This window comes from Bombus pascuorum, chromosome 2 (assembly GCF_905332965.1).
Source record: "Bombus pascuorum chromosome 2, iyBomPasc1.1, whole genome shotgun sequence".
Taxonomy (NCBI): Eukaryota; Metazoa; Arthropoda; class Insecta; order Hymenoptera; family Apidae; genus Bombus; species Bombus pascuorum.
In genome coordinates this window covers 18,193,499-18,218,609 of record NC_083489.1, presented here as the reverse complement: position 1 = coordinate 18,218,609, position 25,111 = coordinate 18,193,499, and the positions used below count along the sequence as shown (strand labels likewise).

The 25,111-nt window shown below is 37.0% G+C and overlaps 2 protein-coding genes and 3 long non-coding RNA genes across 16 annotated transcripts in view; 3 read left to right on the top strand and 2 right to left on the bottom strand.

Moving 5' to 3' along the window:
- The window catches only part of LOC132916239 (prickle planar cell polarity protein 3-like), a 117,284-nt gene extending 106,449 nt beyond the window's left edge, over window positions 1-10,835 (top strand). For all 4 annotated transcript variants that reach the window (XM_060976056.1, XM_060976057.1, XM_060976058.1 and 1 more), the window contains 6 exons: window positions 385-688; window positions 3,427-3,963; window positions 7,381-7,697; window positions 8,156-8,479; window positions 8,983-9,410; window positions 9,945-10,835. In XM_060976056.1, coding sequence (XP_060832039.1) covers window positions 385-688; window positions 3,427-3,963; window positions 7,381-7,697; window positions 8,156-8,479; window positions 8,983-9,410; window positions 9,945-10,195 — 2,161 coding nt within the window. In that variant the 3' untranslated portion in view covers window positions 10,196-10,835. The remainder of the gene's footprint in view (window positions 1-384; window positions 689-3,426; window positions 3,964-7,380; window positions 7,698-8,155; window positions 8,480-8,982; window positions 9,411-9,944) is intronic.
- On the bottom strand, window positions 685-3,514 carry LOC132916251 (uncharacterized). Its single transcript, XR_009660059.1, has 3 exons — window positions 3,091-3,514; window positions 1,411-3,052; window positions 685-1,232 (listed from the first exon to the last, which is right to left on the bottom strand). It is a non-coding gene; the product is annotated as an uncharacterized LOC132916251 (long non-coding RNA).
- Window positions 10,836-13,195: 2,360 nt separating the features above from the next.
- LOC132916768 (uncharacterized) lies at window positions 13,196-19,242 on the top strand. Of its 5 annotated transcripts, none has more exons than XR_009660190.1 (4): window positions 13,196-13,400; window positions 13,847-15,805; window positions 15,899-17,355; window positions 18,869-19,242. It is a non-coding gene; the product is annotated as an uncharacterized LOC132916768 (long non-coding RNA). The 5 variants fall into 5 exon arrangements; XR_009660188.1 differs by having other exon boundaries at window positions 15,893-17,355; XR_009660189.1 differs by having other exon boundaries at window positions 13,847-16,611; window positions 17,086-17,355.
- LOC132916771 (uncharacterized) lies at window positions 19,131-21,718 on the bottom strand. Its single transcript, XR_009660193.1, has 2 exons — window positions 20,200-21,718; window positions 19,131-20,136 (listed from the first exon to the last, which is right to left on the bottom strand). It is a non-coding gene; the product is annotated as an uncharacterized LOC132916771 (long non-coding RNA).
- Window positions 19,377-25,111, top strand: part of LOC132916763 (uncharacterized) — a 23,776-nt gene continuing 18,041 nt past the window's right edge. For 2 of the 5 annotated variants that reach the window (XR_009660185.1, XM_060977079.1), the window contains exon 1: window positions 19,377-20,051. The gene's annotated coding sequence lies outside the window, so the exon portion shown is untranslated. Of the gene's footprint in view, window positions 20,052-22,825; window positions 22,968-25,111 lie in introns of those variants that run through there. The other 3 variants (XM_060977080.1, XM_060977077.1, XM_060977078.1) reach the window with 2 other exon arrangements.

Genomic DNA, 25,111 nt, shown 5'->3' with positions numbered 1-25,111 from the left:
TATGATGCTTCATTTTTTAGAAAAATAACTGGGCTAGTTCAAATTGGCTATAAGCAGAAAAATTTATTTTACATTTTTGACTTGTTTCCATATGTATAATAGCATCCTGCTGATTGTTTACTCATACCTAGTCGGTACTTAGCCAAGTTAAAGTATATTTGACACATTTTCAAACTTGATTTTCTCAGGAACGTCATATGAAAAAATTTTATTCTATATTTCCAACTTATTTTTTCATGTAATATCAGCCCCTGCCCGGTTTTACTACGATTACTGCCCAACCCTGTGTAGGATTAAAGCTCTAACAAAACGCAAAGGAAACCAATGGCCTCGTTTTCGCTGTCCTGAGCCTCTCTAACCCAGATCACTCGATTCTGATTTCAGAAAGGTGTGCAGAAGCTGCAGGTGTCCCAGGGAGGAGCATCAGCGGACCTCGACAGAGGCGGGCGGTCCCTCGGGACTCGGCCTCGGTCCTGGTCCGCCGATGGCCGTGGCTATGGCTTTTCAGAGCGCGGCCGCTGGCTCTTCTCACCAGGAACCTTTCAAGAGTCCCATGCAACCGGCTCCGCCAGGCCTCGCCCTTCAAGACGCCCTGATGCATCATCAGAGGCACTCGCAGAGCGACGATGACAGCGGTTGCGCGCTCGAAGAGTACACGTGGGTCCCGCCAGGCCTCAGGCCAGATCAAGTAAGAAAATAACTTATTCGACATGCTTAGAATACTGACATAACTATGGTCCCTTGATTTTATCTTTGTATTCTGGCCGTTAGAGCTTATTTTTAACTCAAGGTATATCTACTAATATTGATCGATTATATATTCTTGTATGTGGTTGTTGAAATGTCCATTTTTTTTTTTAAGTTAAGTTGCAGAAATTAGATTAACGGTAAAGTGACCATGATGTTCATGATGTGATCTGTGTTTCCACTACCTATAAAAATAATCATTGTGTAAAATCTTTTACATGCAATGTCTGAGTTACTTGTGGCCAAACATTGTCAGTACGTCCTATATGTCAAGATAAGAACAAAATATCATGCAAAAATAAGTCATTGAAAGCACTGTCAAAGAATTATAAAAAAAAAAAAAAAAAAAAAAAAATGATATACGAAATTCTTCGTTTTCCAACTTCAACCAGTAATAAACAAGAACTTCAAAAAGTAATTTTTTGCCGAAATGATGAATATTTCAAAATAGAATTGTAGTTAGAGTTGTAGAAGTATTATGATACCTTCTGACCACATAAAAGATATAACCTAGCAAACACGAAGATGGCACCCCGCTGGGGGTAGCCACCCACATGCTATATTTATTTTTATTTTATTTCTTTTTTTACCAATAAGATATAACACTTTACCAAATGTCCTTCAGGACAAATTGTAAAAAAAAACCAAAATAAACTAAAAAACCTTCTGACCATTGCTATATGTAAATAGTAATAAAGACATATATTTATATGACAGATTTTTCTTACTTTGACCTATAGAATGTACTGACATTTCGCCGCAAAACATTGGGACACCCTGTATGTCGCATAATTTACATATTGCAATACTTTACATACACATACATATGTGTTCTAAGCGATTAGATTTTGTTTAGAAGTTCTTAATTTGTGAATTTCACTCTCTTTAAGTTTTCTAATTTTGAATTTCTAAAAGCCTAGGTAATTTAAACATTCTTGAAAATAATTAAAATACAAATCTCAATTCCAAATAACGAAGATCATGACAAGAGAATTTTACGCTCACGAAACAAAAGAATTTTAAAAAGGTCACCCAAAGATTTGAACGTTACAAAACTCATACAGAACTTAGCTATATGGGCGCACCTTGATACTCCATGCGCCATACGTGGTGACTTTAGATTTACATAAAGGTTGACTTTCTCTCCGTAGGATTTATCGAGACAGTTACAAAGAGGATACCCGCGACGCCTAGAATTTTGAAAAACTTTAACATTTTTACATATTATTCAAGAGCATTAAGGTTATCTGAAAGATATAACGTTTCGTTTGAAAAATGTTGAATTCGCGAGATTAGGATATCAAGAACTTTTACAATGAAATTCTTCTCCAAATGCAAATATGCAAATACTTACTGCTATATTATTCTTCTTCCTTTCTCCTATTTACAATTAGTTATTTACATAATAAAAACGTTAGAAGTAGAAACGAAATATAAATGAGAAAAGATTCGGGTCAAACGTCGATCCCGTAAGCGAAATAAAACATTGCAGACCCATTCCAGTGTTTTGTCCAAGGGAGGAGTCCGTCACGTGTCCCGTGTAACTGTAAGCATTTCATTTCTGAATTATTCATGAATGATGAATATCGAGCATCGTGATCGTCGATACATAAAACGTTTAAGGTTCTCGATTCATCTCGTAAAACTTGCTATCCCTTCCATTAAAAATTTACTTGTATAATCCAAACTTTTATTTTTATTCCCCTCACAATGGATATAGGAAATTTCGTAATCATGTTCTATTCGTTTATTTTTCTTTTTATTGTGAGACACTGCGAATTCTTGAAGCAATCATTCTCAAGCATCGAAATTATTTATGCACGTGCAGCTTTATCAGATTCGCCGTCACAGAAATTAAAGAGATATTCGATATTCCATATCGAATAAATCGAAGCATATCAAGTTCTGTTTGATCAAAAAGCGTTTCCAGGAGGCGCCGATCGATTGACACTCCTTGATCGCGTTATCGATATGAAAGCTGACTTGATTGATCAATCCCACAGGTGCATTAATCAATTGAATTCTAGTTTTTTTCATAAAGAAAGATCATTATTAATTTGAATTATGTCACGTTAGTTAAACACATAAAATTCATACAACAATTACAAGAAACAAATATTATAGGACATAATGCTTCATTTTTCATAAAAAGGACATACCTCTTATTAACCTTTCAAAATGATGTTCTTCCATTTCTTTACAACTTACAATATTCTCCTCATTTCTAACAAATATACGAAAAAGCCGAGCATTTAAACTGACTGCATCAATAAACAACTAAAAGAAACTAAATTAATCACTGAATCTACGAAAAGAAATTCCCCATCCAGCTTTCCAATACACCTTATTCCTTTTGCACAAGATTCTATATCCTAACCTCTTCGTTTCTTAACCTCTTCACCAACCGAACCATATATGTACATATTAAGATATTGTAACATCAACAAACAATCAAGAAAAGCTAAATTAGTCACTAAATCTACTGAAAGAAGTTTTCCATTCAAAGATTTTTCATTCCCAGTTCATTATGTCTCCCTTGCCCTAGACACTATATTCTAACCTGTTTGCTTCTTTAAACCAATCAAACCATTTATCAAGATACACGCAAAATCCCGATATATCACAACACGTCTGTCCCAATCGCTCTTAATTACCATTCCCTCGCGCCATGTGTCGTAGGTACACCTGTACTTCAGCGCGCTACCGGAAGACAAGGTCCCGTACGCGGGCAGCGCCGGCGAGCGGGAGCGGGTTAGGCAGCTGCTACAGCAGCTCCCACCGCACGACAACGAAGCGCGGTACTGCAGCGGTCTGAGCGAGGAGGAAAAGCGGGAGCTTAGGACATTCGCCACGCAACGGAAACGCGAGGCGCTTGGACGGGGACACGCGAACCAGCTGGACAGGCCCCACGGCGCCGGATGCCGCGAATGTACCAGGCCGATCGCGGCCGGCGAGATGGCGGTGGCTGCGAGCCGCGCCGGTCCGTCCGCCCTGTGGCATCCGGCCTGCTTCGTCTGCTGCGTGTGCAGGCAGCTGCTCGTCGACCTGATATACTTCTGGAGGGACGGCAGGTTATACTGCGGCCGGCATCATGCGGAAACGCTGAAACCGAGGTGCTGCGCCTGCGACGAGATCATACTTGCCGACGAATGCACCGAGGCGGAGGGGAGGGCGTGGCATATGCGGCACTTCGCGTGCCTCGAGTGCGATCGCCAGGTAAAGGTCGAAAGAGTAGGAAGATAGTTTAATATATGGTGGGTGAATGTTGGTTTTAATGGTTGACCCCTTTTTGGATAGTACGGGAAGACGTAGGTAGAAGGAAATCCTTTTCCTTTCACTGAAAGATTTAAAATAGCTAAGAGAGTTTTAATGATACAAGGTCATGTTTAGGAGTAGGTTTACTGAAATTCCTTTCTTTTTGTAGTTTTATGTTGGGTTTAGATACTTAATGATAGATTTGTTTATATTGCAAGTTAGGTTCGGACTAGTTAAAATCTAATCAGGTCTTCAGTTCTAACCAGCTTAGCACAACTCATAATGTGACATCTATTAATATACGCAGTTAGGTATATATAGATTTATGCTCAAGGATGTTCGAGATCATTGTTTTATTTGGAATATAATACAGGTAGGAATTTTTTATAATTGGTGATGAGTATTTATTAGTGGATTATTTATGCGAATAGTTACCCGCATTAAAATAATAGAATAAGAGTATGGAAATAGATTGGGATCTATTGAACGTTTCTTGCTATTTAAAGTCAGTTATATGATTTTGTTTCGATTCAGAAGCTTCAAGTACAGAGTCATTGATGTTACTGACTCTTCATGAATACTAAGCGAAAGTTATGAATTATGTATCGTATATATATATGTATAAAAACGAACATCTGCATTTTAACGTCACTGCTGAAACACCGGTCACTTCATGTACAAACTACGGGGTGATCAACTTCATTTCTACTTTTCTATATCGTTTTTCAATTAGCATTTCTTATTTTTATTTGATTTTTTATTAAAACCACAACTTTGGCTCACACCAAAAAGGAATACCTAAAAATAGCTTCTTATTGAAAATAAATCGAAAAGGTTAGCATGGAACGCTAACGTAATCAAAAAAGACAGACTTGGATTTACAATTTATCATCGTTCCTTTGATCTGCATCCGACGCGGATCAACTTCTCTCACTTATCGTGACGATTAATCGAGATTCCCTGTCGACCAATACACACGCGCCTACTTAATTCCTCACCGTCAGATCAAATCGCACTTAATACCCGTACATAATGTAACCTTATCATCGAGAATGTATTAATCGTAAAGAAACCAGTATTTTACTGAATACACCAACAATGCAAATACAATGGCTACAGAAAGTATTCGCACATTGTTGTATTTATTATAGGAGTTACATATTAATTAATTAGGTATCTTTAATAAAATAAAATAAAAATTGGGGACTATGAAAATGAAATATACAGGGTGCGCCGTTAGAATCCGGACAAAAGAAGTTTTGTGCAGAAAGTTGTTTATTTAAGTCAATACACAAAAACACATGAAAATGTTGTTATATCTCATTTAAAGGGTCCTTGCTGAGAACTTTTATTCTATGTAACCACCCTCTGCCTCTATGACCTGCTCTATTCTTGCTCTAAAGCGCGAGCACGCTGACTTCAACTGGTCGCGTTTAATTGTCGCGAATTCTGACTCGATAGCAGCTCGTAGGGAGTTGACGTTGGGGTGCCTGCATTTATTAGTTTGTCTCTCGATAACGCCCCACACGTAATAGTCCAATGGGTTTAGGTCGGGACTGTTAGGAGGCCAGAAATCTTTCGACCAAAACATGTCCACATTGTCAGAGAGCCAATTTTGAACAAGATGACTTGTGTGAGCAGGTGCGCCATCTTGTTGAAATAAATACGGCCTTCCAGAAGCCGTAATTTCCATCCACGGCTTTATTACTGTCTTCAGGACCTCCAAATAAACCTCCTTTGTGATTCTTTCGCCTTTTTGGAAGAAGTGCGGAGGCATGACGTCGCCCTCACTTGAGACAACGCTCAAAACGTGAACACTTGCTGGAAATTTGGTTTTGCCCACAACAAAATTAAATTACCGTCGATCTTGGGTAGCTAAAGAATTTTATAATTTCGACCGGCGTTCTCCCGGCGCGAAGACTTTCTATAATCGCCGCTCTTCTATCGTATTCCGGGTTTTGCTTAACGAGTTCTGTCATTTTGAGGTTATAGAAGACTTATTGACATATTTAACTAACTTCAGAGTCAATCAGCACAAACATCTGAATTCTAATATGGTGGGAACTACAAATTGAATTCTGTCCGAATTCTAACGGCGCACCCTGTAGAATCTGGGCCTTGTTGTATAATAATTTGGTAAATTGACAAGTTAGAAATTCTATGTTAAATTTTTTTATTAATTAATTAATTTCATTAATTATTTTTTGTTAAATAAGGTAATCAGAATGGAGAAAATTAATTTTGAATTTGTAAAAATTGCTTATGAAAGTTTATTGTCAAACTATTATGCTAAAATGTTTATTACCATAATATTATATATTATAATTTATTAGTTTAACTATGCAAGAAGGTACTGATAAAAAACGCTTTATTGAAAAATAAGAGAGTATGCAAATACTTTTCGTAGTCACTGTATATTTATTAAAGGCATTGGAAAAGAAATACAGATGGTATACCCTAGAGTAATTCGACAAAAAAAGTCTAATAGCAGTATTCGTAGTTATATCGGGCGATACAGAGGGCAGCAGGTTTGTTTGTTGGTGCTTTTTGCGGCGTGACAATTATTTACGCCAGACGAGCACGTCCGTCGAGAGTCATTTAGTCCGGAGCGTTGGGACGATTTAGCTGTCAGCCTCAGACCTGTCCCCTTTATATTCCCGTGACGACTGTCCACGGCATGCAACGCGATAATTCATTGAATCTAGGTGTCGATAAATGTCACGAACAGTCGGCTATATGCTGCACAAAGCTTCTTATCGGCCGAACCAGCTCGATAATAAACGATGGAATCTGGATTACGATCGGGGGCCGTATGCCGGCGTTTCTGATCTCTGGGGATCTTCCGATAATCCGAGACAAAGTGCACGTTTGTAACGATGCATTGGCCCATGGAGTGGATTAATGGGATGAACAGAATCTGCGTGATGATAAAAGTGACCTTTGCAGGCGATTGATGAATGGGATGAAGGATGACATTGAATGCTCCTGATTTAGAAAATCGATTTATTCTACTATTGATGAGTCCTTAGGTCTATTTGTTGACATTTTATTGATTTGTACGAATGGTTAAAGTTATGACGGTAATAGATTTGATTTTTTGTTTTATTGAAACTTTAGGTTATATTGGATGAATGTGAGATATGATTGAATAGACATACATAGAAATACAGATATACATAGACATTATAGACTGAACTGAATTCCGTTGATTATTAATCAAGGTGATTGTAAAGAAGATTGCCATTATTCATCTATTTTTTCGCTACTAACCATTCTGAAAATCATATAAATTCTATCATATGATTTCAAATTAAGTTCAAATTAAGTCACAAATCAAACTTTCTTCACACAATGATTTTTATAAAATTTTGATTTTAGCTTGGTGGTCAGAGGTACGTGATGAGAGAAGGTAGACCTTACTGTCTCCGATGCTTCGATGCTTCGTTCGCCGAGTACTGTGACAGCTGTGGTGAGCCGATCAGCGTGGATCAAGGACAAATGTCACACGAGGGTCAGCACTGGCACGCGACTGAAGCTTGCTTCTGTTGCGCAACCTGCCGTACGTCCCTTCTCGGACGGCCGTTTCTTCCGCGAAGAGGTGCTATTTATTGCAGCATAGCCTGTAGCAAGGGGGAACCCCCGACAACACCGAGCGATTCTTCTGCTGGACCGCCACCACCACCTTCCTTCCTTAGGTAGTCATTGTTCTGACTCTCATGTAGTTAAGAAAGGAAAGAAGAATTTCTAAGAAGGAAGTGTAATTATAAAAGCTTACATACATTGAGTTTAACTTAGTCGCTATAATTATTTGTTGGTTAAAGGTCAATAATTCTGAATATGTATTTATATATGATTTATGTTTTAATAACGTAGAACTCAACTTTAGTATATATGTTATTAAGTTTATATTACTTACGGTATTCTGGTAACATAAAACAGTCAAGCAAAACTTGAGGATTCAAGAATTTTTCTTTCTATTAAAATTATCACTTTGAATAATAATTAAAGAACATTATTAAACTTGATAAATAGAGTAATATTTTCTACATTGGCAATTTTTCATTTCATTCGTACATTTTCTCTTTAGAAACAACATTCTAACAAAATAAAATTTAATTGCTTAAATTCACATTGAGATTGACCTGATTTGCAGAACTGGTCGGAGACCACCGCCACCAAGCGAAGGTTCCTCGAGCCCACCACCACCTCCGCCGCCTCCACCACCGCCTGGATCCAGACACACCCTCTGTTCACCTCGTAACTCACCTCGAATGAATAGGAAGCATCATCAAATGTCTGCTTCCCTAGCGACAACACCTACGCAAAGCACTTTGAGTCCTGAATTCCCTACTGAAGGATTCCCTTCAAGCGGTTCCAAACCGAGTGGCCTTGACCGAGTGTTGCTCGAGCGGAATCTTGAGAGACTCCTCCAGGAACGTAGTTCACATCCAGAGGAAAGCCGCAACGAATTGGGAAGGTAAATTATTTTTTCGATAACCTAATTTCTCAATGAATCAACATGCAATTCTGATATTACTATTAACTTTAAAACACAAATATTTCTATATGCATATTATTTACCATATTTTAAGCAATTGTACAACTAAAAATGAAATTCCAATTTACTGTATTCAATTGGTTTCTCATTTATCTAAATATTTCTAAAAAGTTGCAAAGAAAACAGACACTCAGATATGCATGATGGGTTGCCAATCGGTAGGCGGTGCTCTGCCTTATGTTCCATTAAACCATCTATCATTGCATCCATTCTTTTCCTAACGAATCCAGCTGTCTCGTCAAATTACACATCCTGCATAAAATTACCCATCATATGCATATTATTGTAAAATACAAATTTCTCCACGAAAGTAATTATCTAATCATGCAATCTTCAGCTGTAATTGCATTGTAACATGAGTGATGAGACAATCTAAGCAACCATATCAGTCCAATTAGCTATCATAAATCTTCTGTTCGTAGGTTAATGCAGGCAAGAGACCGCGAGCCGTTGAGATGCATTCAAAATTGTGCTCCTTCCCACGCGTCAAGCATGCCAGAGCTGCCTCCACCTCCCCGGCCTCCGTCCGGAGCGTCGGCGTCGGCGTCAACATCGTCCGGAATCGTCGCAACCGCGATTCCCGGGGTCGTGCTGGAATCGGCGACGTCGCCGACGACCCTCGTCGTCAGCCAAACGGACCCTCCGACGCCGACGTCGCGGCGCGTGCGGTTCCAAGGCGACTTGGACGTGAACGACCATGTTGCAGGGTCGTCGCGCGTCACCCTATCGCCCAACAACGATAGGAATTCATCCTCATCACCCTCTCCACCCCCAGCGTCGCTGCCAAGAACGAATGTGTCTCGATCGAGAAGCTTGCAGCCAGAGGAAGTCGCCAGCACGTCCGCCTGGGGTAAACTTTCCCGCTTTGCATAAGATAACAGGGTTCCTTCTGAGAATCGCTCATCATCCTGAGAAAAGGGATCTTCAAAGCTATAAAAGTATGGGTGTGGTGTTGAATCTTTGAGGGTTGGATTTGAGTCTAGTGAGCACTGAAATTTTAAGACAAATTTATATATGATTTTTACTAGATCTCTTCATATTTTGAGGTTGATGTCTATTGTACTGTAGTGAACATACTCATTATTTCTGCTATATTTGCTATTTATAGAGAATAGGAAGTATAAATTCTCTATTGTGTTTACGTTCTCTGTTATATTTTTTATGTCTGATATATTTGATATGTTTGCTGCATAGAATGTACTGAATACTTCCACTATGTATATTGCCTTTATAACACCAATTATTATACCAACTATTTTTGCCTCGTAAAGAATATGTGCTATATCTATTGTATTAAAAATGCCCATTATAGTCTCTGTATTCACAATAACTATTACCCTTTCCTTGACTAATATATTTTCTATAACTCCAAAACATATTTCAGGTGTCGCTGGGAGCTCAAAATCAAGGATAGAGGGCGACGAAGACGACGTGGAGTCTTGCTGTTCTACCTGCAGCTCCTCAAGCAGTTCCGATGAAGCTGCTGCCTACGCCTTGCCACCGAGAAGAGCATACGGCGGTGTCAGGATATCTTACGTGCCCAACGACGCAGTAGCATGCGCGAGGAAGCGTACACCGACGTCTTCAATGCCGAATCAAGCGCAAAGGGATGCAGACAAGTGTATTGTGTCCTGATGACCCCCTGAAGAGTTTCAAATCATCTTTACGTCGATATCAATGTATTGTCCATTGAGGGAAACACTTTTACTTCACTGCCAGATGATGTGAAGAAGAAATTCGTGCGAGTCTCGAACCGATGAACAACGCGAAAAATATGGACTAACGCGATAAAATACAAGAGTTCCTAAAACCGACGTAAGATTCGCCATGTTTCCAGCACTCGAGACTCAGATAAACGATTTAATATACTCGTGTACATAATGAACGTACTTCCGAAATGATCGCTCGTGAAGACCGAACAATCGCGACGATCGCGCTTCTCCTTCTATTTTTAATACCCCGGTGTATTTGATAATAATAACGATGATGATAACGTTATATTTTATTACCATTGCCATTCCCGCTGCGTAAACGACAGTTCACACGGGCGCTGTGTTCTTGTTCGAGATTCGATCGTCTTGTCTTGACCAACTTTTTTTAGATAATAGTTTGAAAGAAAAAGGTTGGTCAACTCTACAAAGTAAATAGTATTTAACCGTGATGCGACTGCATGGCGTTACGCTGTAAGTACAAATGAAGAGCGTTCGGGCCGAGATGTAGACAATCTGAAAAGTATTTGGAAAATAAATTGAGACGAAGACTAATTAAGCAATTATGTTATTGTACGACTTGATTTTACCCGATATTTCCTTCATTTTTTTATATTTCTTTATGCTAAATCTATTTGTCATTTTCTGTCATTTTGGTCTTTCTATTAACATTGAATCACAAATAAATAATAAATAAATAAGAATAGAGTATAAATAGTAAGGTTATAAATAATAAATAAAATTAAAAATAATGTTCTCAACTTTCTAATTAAAATTTATAAATTCAGTTCAAAATGTATATGTTTAAGCATTAGATCACGTCAAATACTCGTCTTTAAAAATATACACTACTAAACAGAGAAAACAGGGAGAATGTATGTTACAACCACATGCATCTTTCTCTACCACTTAAACAATAACCAGCCGAATTAATTCAACCATCTTCAACGCATGAAAACTCGCTTTCTACTATTCCAACCTAAAGGTAAGATCGACCATAAGTGAAGCAATATTCGGAAAAATCGTAAAAGTCTCGTTCGAGGATCGTTGCACCGAAGCAAAATGTGGGATAACCTACAATCGAAGCAGCCGATAGAAATCAGTATCATGAACCATTTTACCAATGGCAAAATCTAAAGTTGTATCATTATTGAAGCAACAATGACAAATTTTGTGTTGATATTATATTGATGTCTGTTGAAAAAGTTAATGGTTGTTGTCCAGTATTTTTCCATGTTTCTCACGTTCCTACTCCTAAGAACAGAAATGGCTTTGAAAGCAAAATACAAAATGTGTTCCTCTAATTATGTCGCACCTATGTGAAGAAAATTTTTCTATAAGTTGATACTTTGATACATACTTCTTAGATACTGTTTGGAACATGGAACAGCAAGTAACAATGTCAATGCATGTTTCTTCATGTTTCTGTCTCTAAAAAAAATGTCGTTTTAAAACCAAAACAGAACCCAAATATTTCCCTAATTAGTATGATTGTCAGTATAGACAAAATGCTTGCACAACTATTAACTTGTGGTATATTGTTGTATATATATGTTATATATATTTGTATAACAAATAGTTACTCGTTATTGTTTCATTGAGCATGAAGTTTAAGTAGACAAAACTGCACTGTGCTTGTCATCCGATTAGAAGGGGAAAAATGAAAACGCACGGTTGAGCAGTGAAAAGAGCGAAAGTGGTTTCTCTCGGCTGCACCAAACGTCTGTTGTTATGCCACTATCTCGTCTACTTGTTACACTCATAAAACGTTTCTCTCTCTATCTTTCTTTCTTTAGCTTTCTCTTATTTCACGCGAGAGAGATCTCTGGTTTATGAGGAATCGTCGGAAGAATGAGCCACGCCAATTTATCATCTACTAACGTGCACGTTTCCGATCAAGGATCCTCATGTTGCGAAAGATTATTAGCATATGGCGTACATCTATTATCCATGTCCCGCATATCGACGTAATCGAAGATTTCAAACAGGTGCGTGCCCAAATGGAACTATACGATTATGTCATGGTAATCCCGAGGAACAACAAGTACACGGAATTATGAAACTGCTTGGGAGATTTCGTGACCTGCTGGGGATCTATAGAGAATTGTATGATAAATTGTAAGTGTTTTAGCTGGGTTTTGTAACGCTGACTTAATTTGCTATAGTGTTGAAACAGGTGTAATTTTATCTTATTTGATATTTGGGTATTAGCAAATAATGGAAAAGATCTTCAATTTAATTTAAAGAGTGATAAAAGAGTTTTAATATTCAGATAGGCTAAGGTGGTATTTTTGGATTATTATTTTTTTATTTTTAACAGTTTGTTTTTTTGACAAAGACTGAAATGCAGGTCCATAACAATTTTAAAAAGTATTTTTTCTTTCGTTTTATGTGATTCTACTATCCATGCTTTAAAACACCTGAAGCAGCTTGAAGTGAAATCCTCGTTGCAAATCGCGTGTTTGGAACAGTTTTACTGGACAATTACGCAAATTGACGCACGGACGTTTCTCGAGAAGCATTTTTCTTGCATTCACTGTACACTTCGCTGGTTGCTAATATTGGTAAAAAATATAAATATGTATAATTAATTATTTACAATAAAAAACATTTCAAAACAAATGACAAACATTTTAATTAAATTTATAAACAATAAGACTCCTAACAAACTATCAAAAATATTGATCGTTTTTAATTTTCCTTTATAACTTTTAAACAATATAAAACAAAATAGTAAAAAATAATATTTAATTATTTCACATAAAAATGATTAAAAAATTGCAATTGATTGAATTCACATAGAGAGACAAATTAGAATTAATCTACATTCTCATTAAACTACATATTTCCATAAACACAACTCTATTTTTAAAATTAGAGTTATATAGTGTATAAACTAGGCCGAGATTGCGCAACTATAACACATAAGTGACTCGCAGCAACTGTATGTGCTTGAAGGAGAACGCATTCTCGCGTAGATGCTCCTTTTTACGGAATCCTCCTCGGACGCGTAACATGGGCCATAATGCCATGTTATGGAACTTTGCCATTGTATTGTTTCCGTGGATCTGTTTGCGATACACGAGTGTTTCTTTCAGCACATTCACCTATGACCCCAGTCATCGAGTTTGGTATAAAAGCTAACCTTAAATCTTTACATCAGTCCTATTTTCAGTAGTATATAAAATTTGTTCGAATTTTCAATGATTTTGAGTTTTCAAGTTGATTTGTTTCATTACAGATAACATTCTTTAGTAGTAATAATAAAAAATGTCTATGTTTTAAAATAATAGGTATAAAATAATTTTTTCTATTCATAAACAGAAGCTATTAATTATTATTCACACGTTTCTAATGGCCTATTAATTTTTTTAAATAAAAATAACATTGTTTAATAATAAAAAGATATAGGTACATACGAACATAATAATTTTTTCTCTTCATAGATAGAAATTATGATATTTTTGTTATTTTTCAAACATATATTTATTATTAATTAAAATTCTTTACTATCTTTTAATAAATTCCACTAAATCCAAAACTCTCTACTAATGTTTTATTTATACCCTCCATCTAGGTAAACCTAAACGACCACCTGTACATACAAGATATCCATTTTGCTTATCTCCTAACCTAAACCCACCAAAAAAGGCACATCGAGTACATGCGAGGCGTGCAAGGTGTTCGTGCGCCATGGAATGTAGAAAAGAATGGCCATGGAAGGAATGGCAGACCCACTGGCCATAATATTGAGCTACGCACACGCAACTTGCCATTCCATATACACTTAGCGCCTTCGTCGATGTTTTAATGACGACATTGTCATGAAAACGTATTCTGCTGGCAAAATCATGGAACCTTTCTGCCCTTTCTTCATGGTAGACCGCGGAGGCATTCCTTATAGCCCCCCGTAACATGTTATCACGCCAACTTATGTAACGTTAAAAATTTGACTATGTTTGATAGTAAAAAATTCTTAACTTCGAATATGTTGAACTCGTTGAAATAAGTTGAAACCAATTTACTATTAATAGATTAATAACTTCTCTATTTTGCAAAAAAAAAAAAGGATGAGAGCTTTAATATTCTTTGCACGGTTTAAATTATCACACTTTGTTACTACTACATTGTCACACTGTGCAGTATTATACTTAATACTGCTTCAACACTGTTTGGTGCGTTTCCTGACCCCTTGAAGTTAACTATGTATGTAATATAGAATGTTGGTGAGACGACGGGAATCTTTTCACCCGGCTCTCACCCGGAAACCTCAACAGCGTTAAACGTGGCAGTATTAAATATTGGATTGCCAGATAAGTCTTAAACCTTTCAGAGGTCACATTTTTGCTCAGAAACAACAAAAATTCTGTATGAATGGCATAATAGAACTATTCAATAGGTGGCAGAATATTATTGAATGAAGTGGTGCATATTTGATTTAATTATATTATTACAAAGTGTTCAAATAGAGTATAATAAATATTAGAAAAGCTTCAAGACTTATCTGATAATCTAATACTGCACAGTGTAACAATGTTAAGTGTAAAAAAGATAAAGATCATTTTGAGGACTGGATACATTATTTCAGGTAAAACTCGGCAAAGTTTCTGTTATCCAGAACGAATCTTGACCGCTCCTTGTGCGTTTCGTCTCATTTAAATCACGGGACTGAATGAAATCTCGTTTTCCCGTTACATGGAATCTGATTCATGCGCGAATCACGCCGATCGGCGTGGAAAGAGAACGCATTCTTCTCTAGCCGCCTCTATCCACCGTACCTTCGGCCATTCCATGGATGCTGGACACTTTGTAGATACGTCCAACTAACGATCCAAATAGAGAGAATCAACGAACAAACTTTGGTGTCACGAAACGAAGGAACCTTCTTATCCGGCTGCGAGGAACGCGAATGCAAAGAATTCAGTATTCAATCGCGCCACAACTCGTGTTGTGCCTATTTTGTAAGAAAATTCTTACGAGATCCCGATGGGTGATCGTTGGATATGCAAAGTTATATAGCGTCACGCGTATCGCACTTTTTGCGCCGAGGTGGTGACAGTCTAAGCTGGAATTAATAACAAAAAAATTCATCTATTAGTTTACTAGGCTTATAAAATTGGAGGAATTTTATGGCGTTGATCCTTGATGACCTTGAGTCATTAATTCAATTCATAAATGATGAAACCACATAACAAGAAATTGCTAGACTATGGAACATTAAAACATTTTATATTAATAACTGATTATTGAACTGAAAAACATAAAAATGTTGTATATATCGATTAGTTTTTAGGCTAGAATAATATGAAATTAGTTTATGCTACATAGGAAATTTAGTAGTTGATGAGACCATAGATTTAACAGTATGAATAGAAAGAGAAAATATTGAAGAATGCAGTGTAGCTCATAATGCACCAACAGTAGGGAGAACTAAAAAGGGTAGTTAAAAGAACATAGAGAGTATAGAAAGTCACTAAAATAACAGTAGAATCCTGCAAGATCACAAATAAAAAGAAGCCCAACTATACATGATAAGGTAATGAAAAATATAATACCAATATCTAATAACACAATGTTATAATTATAATCTTAAAAGAAAGAAACTAACCTATTTCTGTGCCAGGAACAGAAACCAAGACAGACCAAAAGAGCGAAGAAGAGAAACAACGGTACTGTTCGTTACGCGAAGATGCATCGAAAATTTCACCTGACCAGCAATGGTCAATTTCACGGATAGCAAGAGCGTACCAGAGGCTGAATCGCGCGAGTTAATCATACGCGACGCAAGTAGGCCGACCTGGGCAAAAACAAACGATATGCGCACGCGGCCGCGCCGCGTGCGATATATATAATTGGCCAGCGTATTGCTAGCGGCTCGTGAAGTATTCCAGCAAATCCGACATACATTCCAGCGCGGATCCCGGCTACTTACGTTCCGCCTCGCTGTGGAATGCAGTCACCTTGTGGCAGGTGTACGGTGTACCGAACGTCCTCAAACATTTCAACCTCCTACTTTCCCCGATTTGAATTCAAATGCGTCTTCGTTGTGGCAAGTGGGAGCAACGGGATCTGGCTGAACCAGTCGTTTCGGGATTGGTCTTCCTTCGTTGTACCATTGAAGTACTGAAACATTGATTATTGTTTGATATCTGATTTTTAGAGATTTTTGGTATTAAAAGAAATAAGATTGATTGAATATTCATTCTTAATTAATGAACTGTGCATAGTTATGCAAGTTTATATTTTTATGAATGTATCCATATAAAAGAATACAGCATAAACAGAGAGAGATTGACACGTTATACAGCTTTCAATGAGAGAACTACTACGACGAATAGTGGGGTTAGTGGCCTTGAACGGTCAAATATTTTTCACTGCCTATTCACACTTAACTCCACACTTCTCTTGTATAACACAATACAATGCCTACATCATAACGACATAAACTAAATTACAATAATGAACTGTAATATAACAACAATAAAACTACATTATAACACTAATAATAAACCTATAAGAATACATATATCTAATTTCATGGTTCATCTTCTTTTATTTCATCAGTCAGAATCAGCTTGCTTTTTCATAATCTTATATTATAACATTCTGCCTTTTGCATTCTGGTGATGAATACTTATCTGTATATTATTAGTATAAATTATAATCGTCCAATGTAGCACAGAAGTATTACAGTAATCGTCCTAAATGTACCTCAGCTGAATATTTCAACTTGCATAGAAGCAACTTGGATAGACAACCAATGATCTATTGAAGAAAATAAATGAAAAAAAAACCAATGGAATGGAATAATTTTAGGTTAGATATACACGAATACGAATCGAACTAACGGATCCATGGAGCTCGTTTACGCGACCTCTGGGCGGTCATCTCGCGGTTAAATGCGCGAGAGGCTTTCTCCGTGGATTGGAATGCGGCCTCTCCCTCTGACCGGCTCTCTGACTTGCTTCGAGGATAACCATGGAGGTGTACGTCGGCTTCTAGGTTCGCTCTTTACTGATTCTAGTTTCCCCATGGCTACATGCCGGAAAATCGGATACCGGTTACTTCTTTCTCGAAATATAGTTGGTAAAGTTCATATTTCTAACCTATCAACAGTTCAATGTAAACAGACCTTACATCGCACGTGTTGGATTTTGTATAATTTTCTGGATAACAAGTGTCTGACTAAAGGACTGAAAGTCTGAGAAAGTGTTTGATAATGAAGTTTTTTTCTATTGATTAAAAATTTCTTAATTCTTGATTCTATCTATTATTCTTAATTCTATCCCGAAATGATAAGTGTTTGGAAATTTTAAAATTGAAATTCTGAAGAAGCTTCTGATTAAATTTAACGTCCAATGGACTAAAAATTATCTAACTCCAACTTTCATGTTTGTTTAGAGATGATGAAATATTAGAAAACCTAAAAAGAAACGAATTTTATAATTCACTGAGCATTTGTTATGTGCTGTGGTCTATCAGAAGTAAAGTAGCTTTTTATAATTGAAATCAGAAGCTGTGTAGAAATATGTGCAACTGATACTCCAATAATCTTAGATTGCAAAATGTTATCTCGCTGGTGACTCAGTAATTAAACATTTCCAGAGCGATAACTAGTGAAAAATTATCCACGCGTAGAGCGTTTCCATTAGAGATCAACTGCATACTGCGACATGATACCGTACACACATGCGGACAGATAATTTGGTCGGTAATTTAGTTAGATACTGAACAAAAAGAGTTGTTATCTATCTCTGGATTATTTGACTCCTGGATTCTTGAATCCTGATATCTTTGAAATATTTCACTCTAAAATTATATATTTTGAATTTCTTCGATTTTGGATTTTTTGAGCTTTTGGATCTTTAGACTATTTATTCCTTTTTTCCCTTTAAAACTAGAATTATGGTACCTACACTTTCCAATATCTCGAATTTTAGACTATTTATTTTGGTTCTTAGAATTTTCTCAAATTCCGATTTCCTAGAAAGAATTTATAACTCCTCAAAACGTCGATACCATTTGGTAACAAACTTTTACCAGGCATAGAACGCAAGACCTGTTTGCCAGTCTGTACGCAGCCTAAGGCGCGAATGAACACCACTCGATCAAGCTGTAGACCGCCGCGTGCCTGAACAGCTCGCTTTCCATTCCGATAGAGAGGTTTTGCTCTTGCTGTTACAAGTTAAAATGTACAGGCTCTGGTATAAACAGCAGATCTAATTTGCGCTTGACGGGCACGTTTACTACGCGAGTAAACCAAGTTGAATGAAATTTAGTTTTCGTTCGAAGGATACCTCTCCCGATGGATAGACGATATCAGAATACTGATTTACCTCGAAGGCTGAATTGCATAAATTTTTCGCGATCAGAAACGCAAAGTCGTTGAGCAAGTAGAGTTTCGCGGCTGATCGTTGCCTTCTTTTACTTCATCGACAAAACTCACTTTGCTTTTCCATAATAGTCGTAAGCACCTTGTGCCTTCTGCATCCTGATGGCAAATGGCTATATTATTTTTAATAATACAATCTTGTTATCAAAGATAGATGATAGTTTTGAAAAATATTTTAATATCATTTTTATTAACATCATGTTGTAGAATCAGATAAAAGGATTTTGACAGCCTGTGAGATGAGTTGGTAACCTTGGTGACAACAAGTACGACTTCCAAATTTGAGCATGCGACATATAGGTCAAGGTCATTATAGAAACTATATTCATACAGATGTGAACTAGAAAATTTTTCTAGATATTCAAGTTTGTACGCGAGATTATAAACCATGTTATCATTTAGATAATAATCAACTAATAAAAACGTTGAGTAGCCAAATATTAATCAGGCATAACAGCAATTAAAAATATTCATAACTGTACAAATATATCCTATTCTCTTCTTTCTAAGATTATTTACAAACATGTAATGTAAACACAATAATACCACCAAAATATTCCCAATATAATGCTATACTACGATATCTGTCCATTTACTTAGTCCTTCCCCAGATACATTCTTACATAAAACGAGCAATTGAAAACTCGAACTCATTTTTAGTTATCTCAATCATGTTCACAGAATTCGAGACAAATTGGTGACCTGAATGTCATGGAATCTCCCTGTCAGAGGGAGCCAGAGAGCGCAGGAAGAAACATCAGGCCGCGGCGCCGCGCGCGCCTAAGGTACAGTGCCGCGATGCACCAGGAGAAGGGGCATAGAAGCAGGTATTCAGGCGAACTCGCAGGCAGCCTTAAGAAAGCAGGCAGTCGGTAATATGGCGGGGGGTAAACGTAAGGGGCCGTGCGAGAGCGTAAAGTGAGTTTTCGCTCGCGGCTGCTTTGCAATGCCAGGCAGTTGAGGTGAGTCGAGTCGAACAGAGCCTAGCCGAGCTTCTTGGAGTCAGTCTGAGACGTGGCCCCGCCGCATCCTTCTCGACCGTTGTGGTATCTTTGTGTGTATAGCTACCACCTGTCGAAATTGTACGATCTTATCGTGCATCGTCGCAATTGACCGCCCAATATCGAAATGGCTACGTCCTAAAGTCACGTCTTCCAACTATCCAGTGAATCATCGTGGTTCACCGATCGCGCGGACAGACGTTTACTTTTCTTGCGTCTCGGCAATTGCTAGAGTGGAATCACTCATACGATCTTGTTGTTTCTTTCCTCGAACGACGATGACGCCGCCTCAGAGATGCGTCGTCTGAGATTTACGGACTTCTTGGTGCAGTGATTTTGTGTGTGCGTGATCGAAGCATCAGCTGGAAATTTCCCGGACAATTCAACAGGTAGGAAGATTGTATTGTCGGATCTTTTTTGATGGCTCAGTGAAGCGATTGCGCGATTCGTATACGGATCTTTCCAATTTTGTCCCTGAAATATTATTTCGTCAACTATTATATTATACATATAAAGTTATATTGATAGTTTACAAACCTGAGATTAGCCAGAAATGTGATCGTTAAAAGAAATCGAAAATATGTGCATGCTTGTCGAGAATTAGGTGAAAATTAAATTGGTTCAAAGAGAATAAGTCAATATAATGTTTAGGATAATTTCGAGAGAATTTGATCCAGTAATAACATTCAGCTTGAAGAGCTATCGATAATCATTCAATTGATCCATCACGAAGGACATTTTGTTTTTTCCTTTTTTTTATCGTCGCGCTCTTCCTGCACGATCTACCACATTGTATTTGTATTCCTCCCTGCGTATTCCACGGTAATATCGTGTGTATGGCGTAACAGCTCATTATACATAGAATGCTAGTGAGAGGAAGTTTAATGGCAGCAACGTCATCGGCGTACCTCGCCTCTTCGTTTTTCTTAATTATGCTTGAAGAAATTGCGCCTCTCTCATCTGCATAATTCTGCATTGTAAGCTCGTTCATTTATCCACCTACACCCTGATTATACGCATTCGTTTCGTTCTAACCTGTTTTCGAGGCAGCATTGTCGACATAACCCATTACTATTATCTGTCGTGTTTACGTATTTCTTCACGGATTCTTGGTACTGAACGAAAGTCTTTTCCCTGGTCATTGCATTCCTTTCTCGAAATTCGTCATTCCACCTCATCATATCGTCTCTACCATGCGACATAATACCGTCGGATCGCGTAATATCTTCCCAGGTGAAAACGCGACTAGACAGTGAGAACGAAACAAAAACTGAATGAGTGTCCGCTGGAACCGTAGCTTGTTTTCTAAGACACGTCAAGGAGAATGGCGCGATGGTGTACTCTTTATAACTCCGTAGTTTCGCTTACTCCCGCGATCGCGCCACGAATTTTCTTTTCTTGCTCTCTCTCGAGAGATCTCGCATCAATGAGAACGATCAGTCACTGCGACGTACATACTTAGAAACGCTACCATTTTCTCTGGAGTAATCCGAGAAATATTTCTTCTCCTGCTATAGTTTTGCCATCGTTTTTTTGTTTCGCTTGACCTGCTTTGGCATTTCACGGTTTATCAAAATTTTGTACATGTAAGTTTTTCTACCATCCATATTTGATTCTTCTTTCAACTATTTCTCTTTTTTCTTACTTATGTATAGTTTTGTACGATTGTAAACAGAATTGTGAGTGATTTCTTGGAAGATAAATTTGAAGCAATTAAATAGGTATACACTTGCATTCAAATACAAGTTAGTTTTGTAGCTGTCAGAGCATTTATCGCTTGCACGTCACACAATTTTCTCCATTGCTTCCACGGTCTTAGGAAGAGACTAGCGAAACAATATGCAGCCGTGAGATCATATAGGAACGCAGAATGTAAACACAGGAATTCGAGAAAGTTTAGCTGCGCAAATTGTTGACTGCGCAGTTACCTCGCTAGAAAAATATAGTGTTTACAGTTCTTGTTAGTAAAAAATCTACTCTATATGTTTTAGAATTCCGAAACGTCCCAGCTAGCCCCGATAAAATTCTTCTTTCAATTGCCATATTAATTATTATCCATAATTTATAACATCTTTAATTTATGTTTTCGTTTACTTAGGAATTTGAAACAAAATTTGTCTTAATCTCCTTTATACCCGATGTTTTTATCATGATTACACACCAATTAAGATACATTCGATATTTTCTCATCAATTCGTAAATTTTTCCAAAGATGGTTGGCATGAAAGCACGAAAGAAGCAAAAAAAAATTTTGTCAAGAGCACATGAGATCGATCGACGGCATTTAGATCGCAAACTAGTAAAAGAGAGACTACATCATAGTTAAGGACAACGTCATCGTTGTTCACTGGAATGTCAACTCGTTTTCCACAAGCCGTCCAAGGATCGTTTTCCCTACGTATCCGCCTCCTTTCCCTTCATGAGTCTTCTGGCTTCATGATTCTGTTCTTACCTCAGTTTCTTGTATTCGATGGCTACACAAGTCAAAACTCCACGCACAAGTGAGCTGTTCATCGGCACCGATTGAGATCACCGTACCATCAACTGGAATGTTAATCAATATTATGAAAACGTATTGCAACAAAGAATAAAATTGTACCTTCATTAATTCTAGAACTAGATATGGTGGGATAATACTTCGTAGAGTCAAGATGTGTGACTAAATACAAATTCTTTTGAAACATCGCCATGATCCTCAGCTCGCCAAATAGCATCCATGTTTACGAAAACACGAATGGAATGCCGAGTCATACAAGTCACCATTAGCATGTCCCAAAGATCCCAAGAACCGTTGGTTTCTCAGAATTAATGATCAACAAATTTCGAAAGCAACCTGTGAGCTCTACCTGTGATGAGATAATTTCTATTTTTGCCAATGTCGGAATTCGTAGACTCCGGATCTGAAACAGAAAATAAAGGTGGTTTCCATTGAACAGCAAGACGCGTATACCTTACGCTATTCGCGATTGCATAACGGCCGGGGATCGTTTAAAAACAAGTGAAAAAGCATGTCGCGTTGGAGATCAAGATTCCGCAGAATGTCAGGTTTCCACGAGGCGAGAAAAAAATACCCCATACGTGAGTTTTGCAAGTCGGTTTCCTTCCATTCCTTTTGAACCCTCCTTCCTCTTCCCTTCTCCAATGTCGTATCCTCCCACTAGCAGCGCTCATCTCTGCGAGTGAATTGCACCTTCCAAGTAGGAGCTGCGTACTTCGTCGGTGAGGCCATCCTGAGGCCATTCTGAGGCCACGCTGAGGCTACATTGAGATTCCTCAGAAGGAGATCCGCTCCCGAGTGTCGCAATGTGCGTAGAAACGGTTGTCGTAATCTTTAACGAATATATTGATTTTCATTAGCCTACAGGTGTTCTACAGTTTATCTTTTTATGCTGTTTTTTGTAATACATACTTCTTAGTAGTTGTTTCAACTATACTTTTTGCGATTTTTTATATGAGTTTTTGACAAGTAGAATTAAAAAACACTATTTTTAAAGTGCAAAGATTATTAATGTCAAAGTTACAAATATAAAGTTTGTCCCTATTTTATAATTTATTGGCTTTTTTATCGTATAATAAAAAAATAGGTTATATATTCAAGACATTCTAAATCAAAGTTAAATTAAATACTTAAATACTTTGATCTCTCATCAATCGACAATGCTTTTGTTAATGATGATTCATCGATGTCTAGTTTGTTTCGCTAGAATAATTTACATACTCACTTTCAAACCTAAAAATGGCAGGAAACGCATTAAACAAAATGTTATTGCCCAACATAATTTGGTTATAGCTGCGATTACCATTTATTGCTAAAAATTTTCATCACCTGCATACAAATATTTTTATCTTCATTTTATTGTCTTGTTATTATCTTGTTACAAAATTAGTCTAAGAAAATGATATTTCTTTGCAGTTCAATTTTTCGAGAAGGTTATGTCCTCGGCTCGTTAAGTTTCGTACACCTCGCTCGACGGCTCCTTATAATTATTTCTTCCATTTATCTCGATGTGCAATGTGCACGTGTCCTTCGTCTTTGTCCCTTCGTTTCTCACAACTGGCTATTCGAGTTCACGCTTCCTCCTTTGTTCCTCGAGATTCCTTATATTTATTCCAGGAACTATCACTGCTGTAACTTGAATTAAAAAGATTATGTTATAGGATTTCATATTTTATTTTAAATAATTTCAATTATAAAAACCATTATAGGTAATTACACTATTTCCTTGATTATAAATAACCATTATCGACGTCGAAGAAACTTTTTTTTACTATTTTCGACTAATCAACTTTACCATTAATCTTAGATTCTAATTATCAGTAATGTTAATAAGAATTGTTCATGATCGAAAGTAACCAAAAAGAATTTTTCAACATCGATAATAGTGATTGATGCTAATCAAAAACTATACTTTACCGATATTGATTACCATTAACCAAAAATTGCTTCTATCGCTGGTAATATTCAATTAATTTTCGATATCGATAATGATTAACCATACAAAAGTTTTAGTCATATATAATGGTTATGTACTCGTAAACAAACATTTAAAAATTAATACCCTTTGATCATTTAATTTCTTGAAAAATCTCTTTAAAATTTAGTGATCACTGTCCTCAATACAAATAACACTAATTTAAACAATGTTCTAATTCTATTTCTTTGAAATTTTTCGTAAAAATTTAAATCTGTTATTTTTTGTCCCTGGTTTGTTCTGCTTGCAGGAACTTGTGCCGCCATTTTTTATCGTCTGAGCGCGCTCATATCTTCTGTCCTTGTCTATCTTACGCGCTTATGTCCTTTCCCATTAGAGTGAAAGAGAAAGAAAAAGAGAGAGAGAGAGAGAGAGAGAGAGAGAGAGAGAGATTTAGCGTGCGAATTCACGATTCGGTTCTTCCAATCGGGAACCGTTATTCTTTTCTGTAACAATCACGGGTTATTTGCGGTTTTCCATTTAATCACGATGTTTTCGAAAAAGGGAAGCACAAACAGAGAAAATGACACGTTCCATTTGACACGTTGCAATTCGATCAACCGGTTCCTTGTTGATTCTTGTTATTATATCATTTGAGATAGAGGCAAAGGTTAACACATTCCTGCGTGATGATGAATGCGCGAAAGATAAATATTCTACCACGGTACCGATCATCAGATCGTTGGAATTTATGTTCCTGGTTTATGATCGTGTAATTTACGACAATAAATTAACTCTCTCGTGAGCTTAGCTTTTTTCTGAAAAAGCAGTAGTTTCAATATAAAACATAGGAAACAAATCATATCTATCTTTATTTTAGAAAAATAATATTTTCTACTATTTATATTAGAGGAAAAAGATTAATATAATAACTGAGTTAAAAAATTATAATTTACTAATTTTTATTTAGGAAACGAAAGGTTAATAAAATTTAATCTTCTAAACTTATATTAATTATAAGAATAGCTTAATAAAAT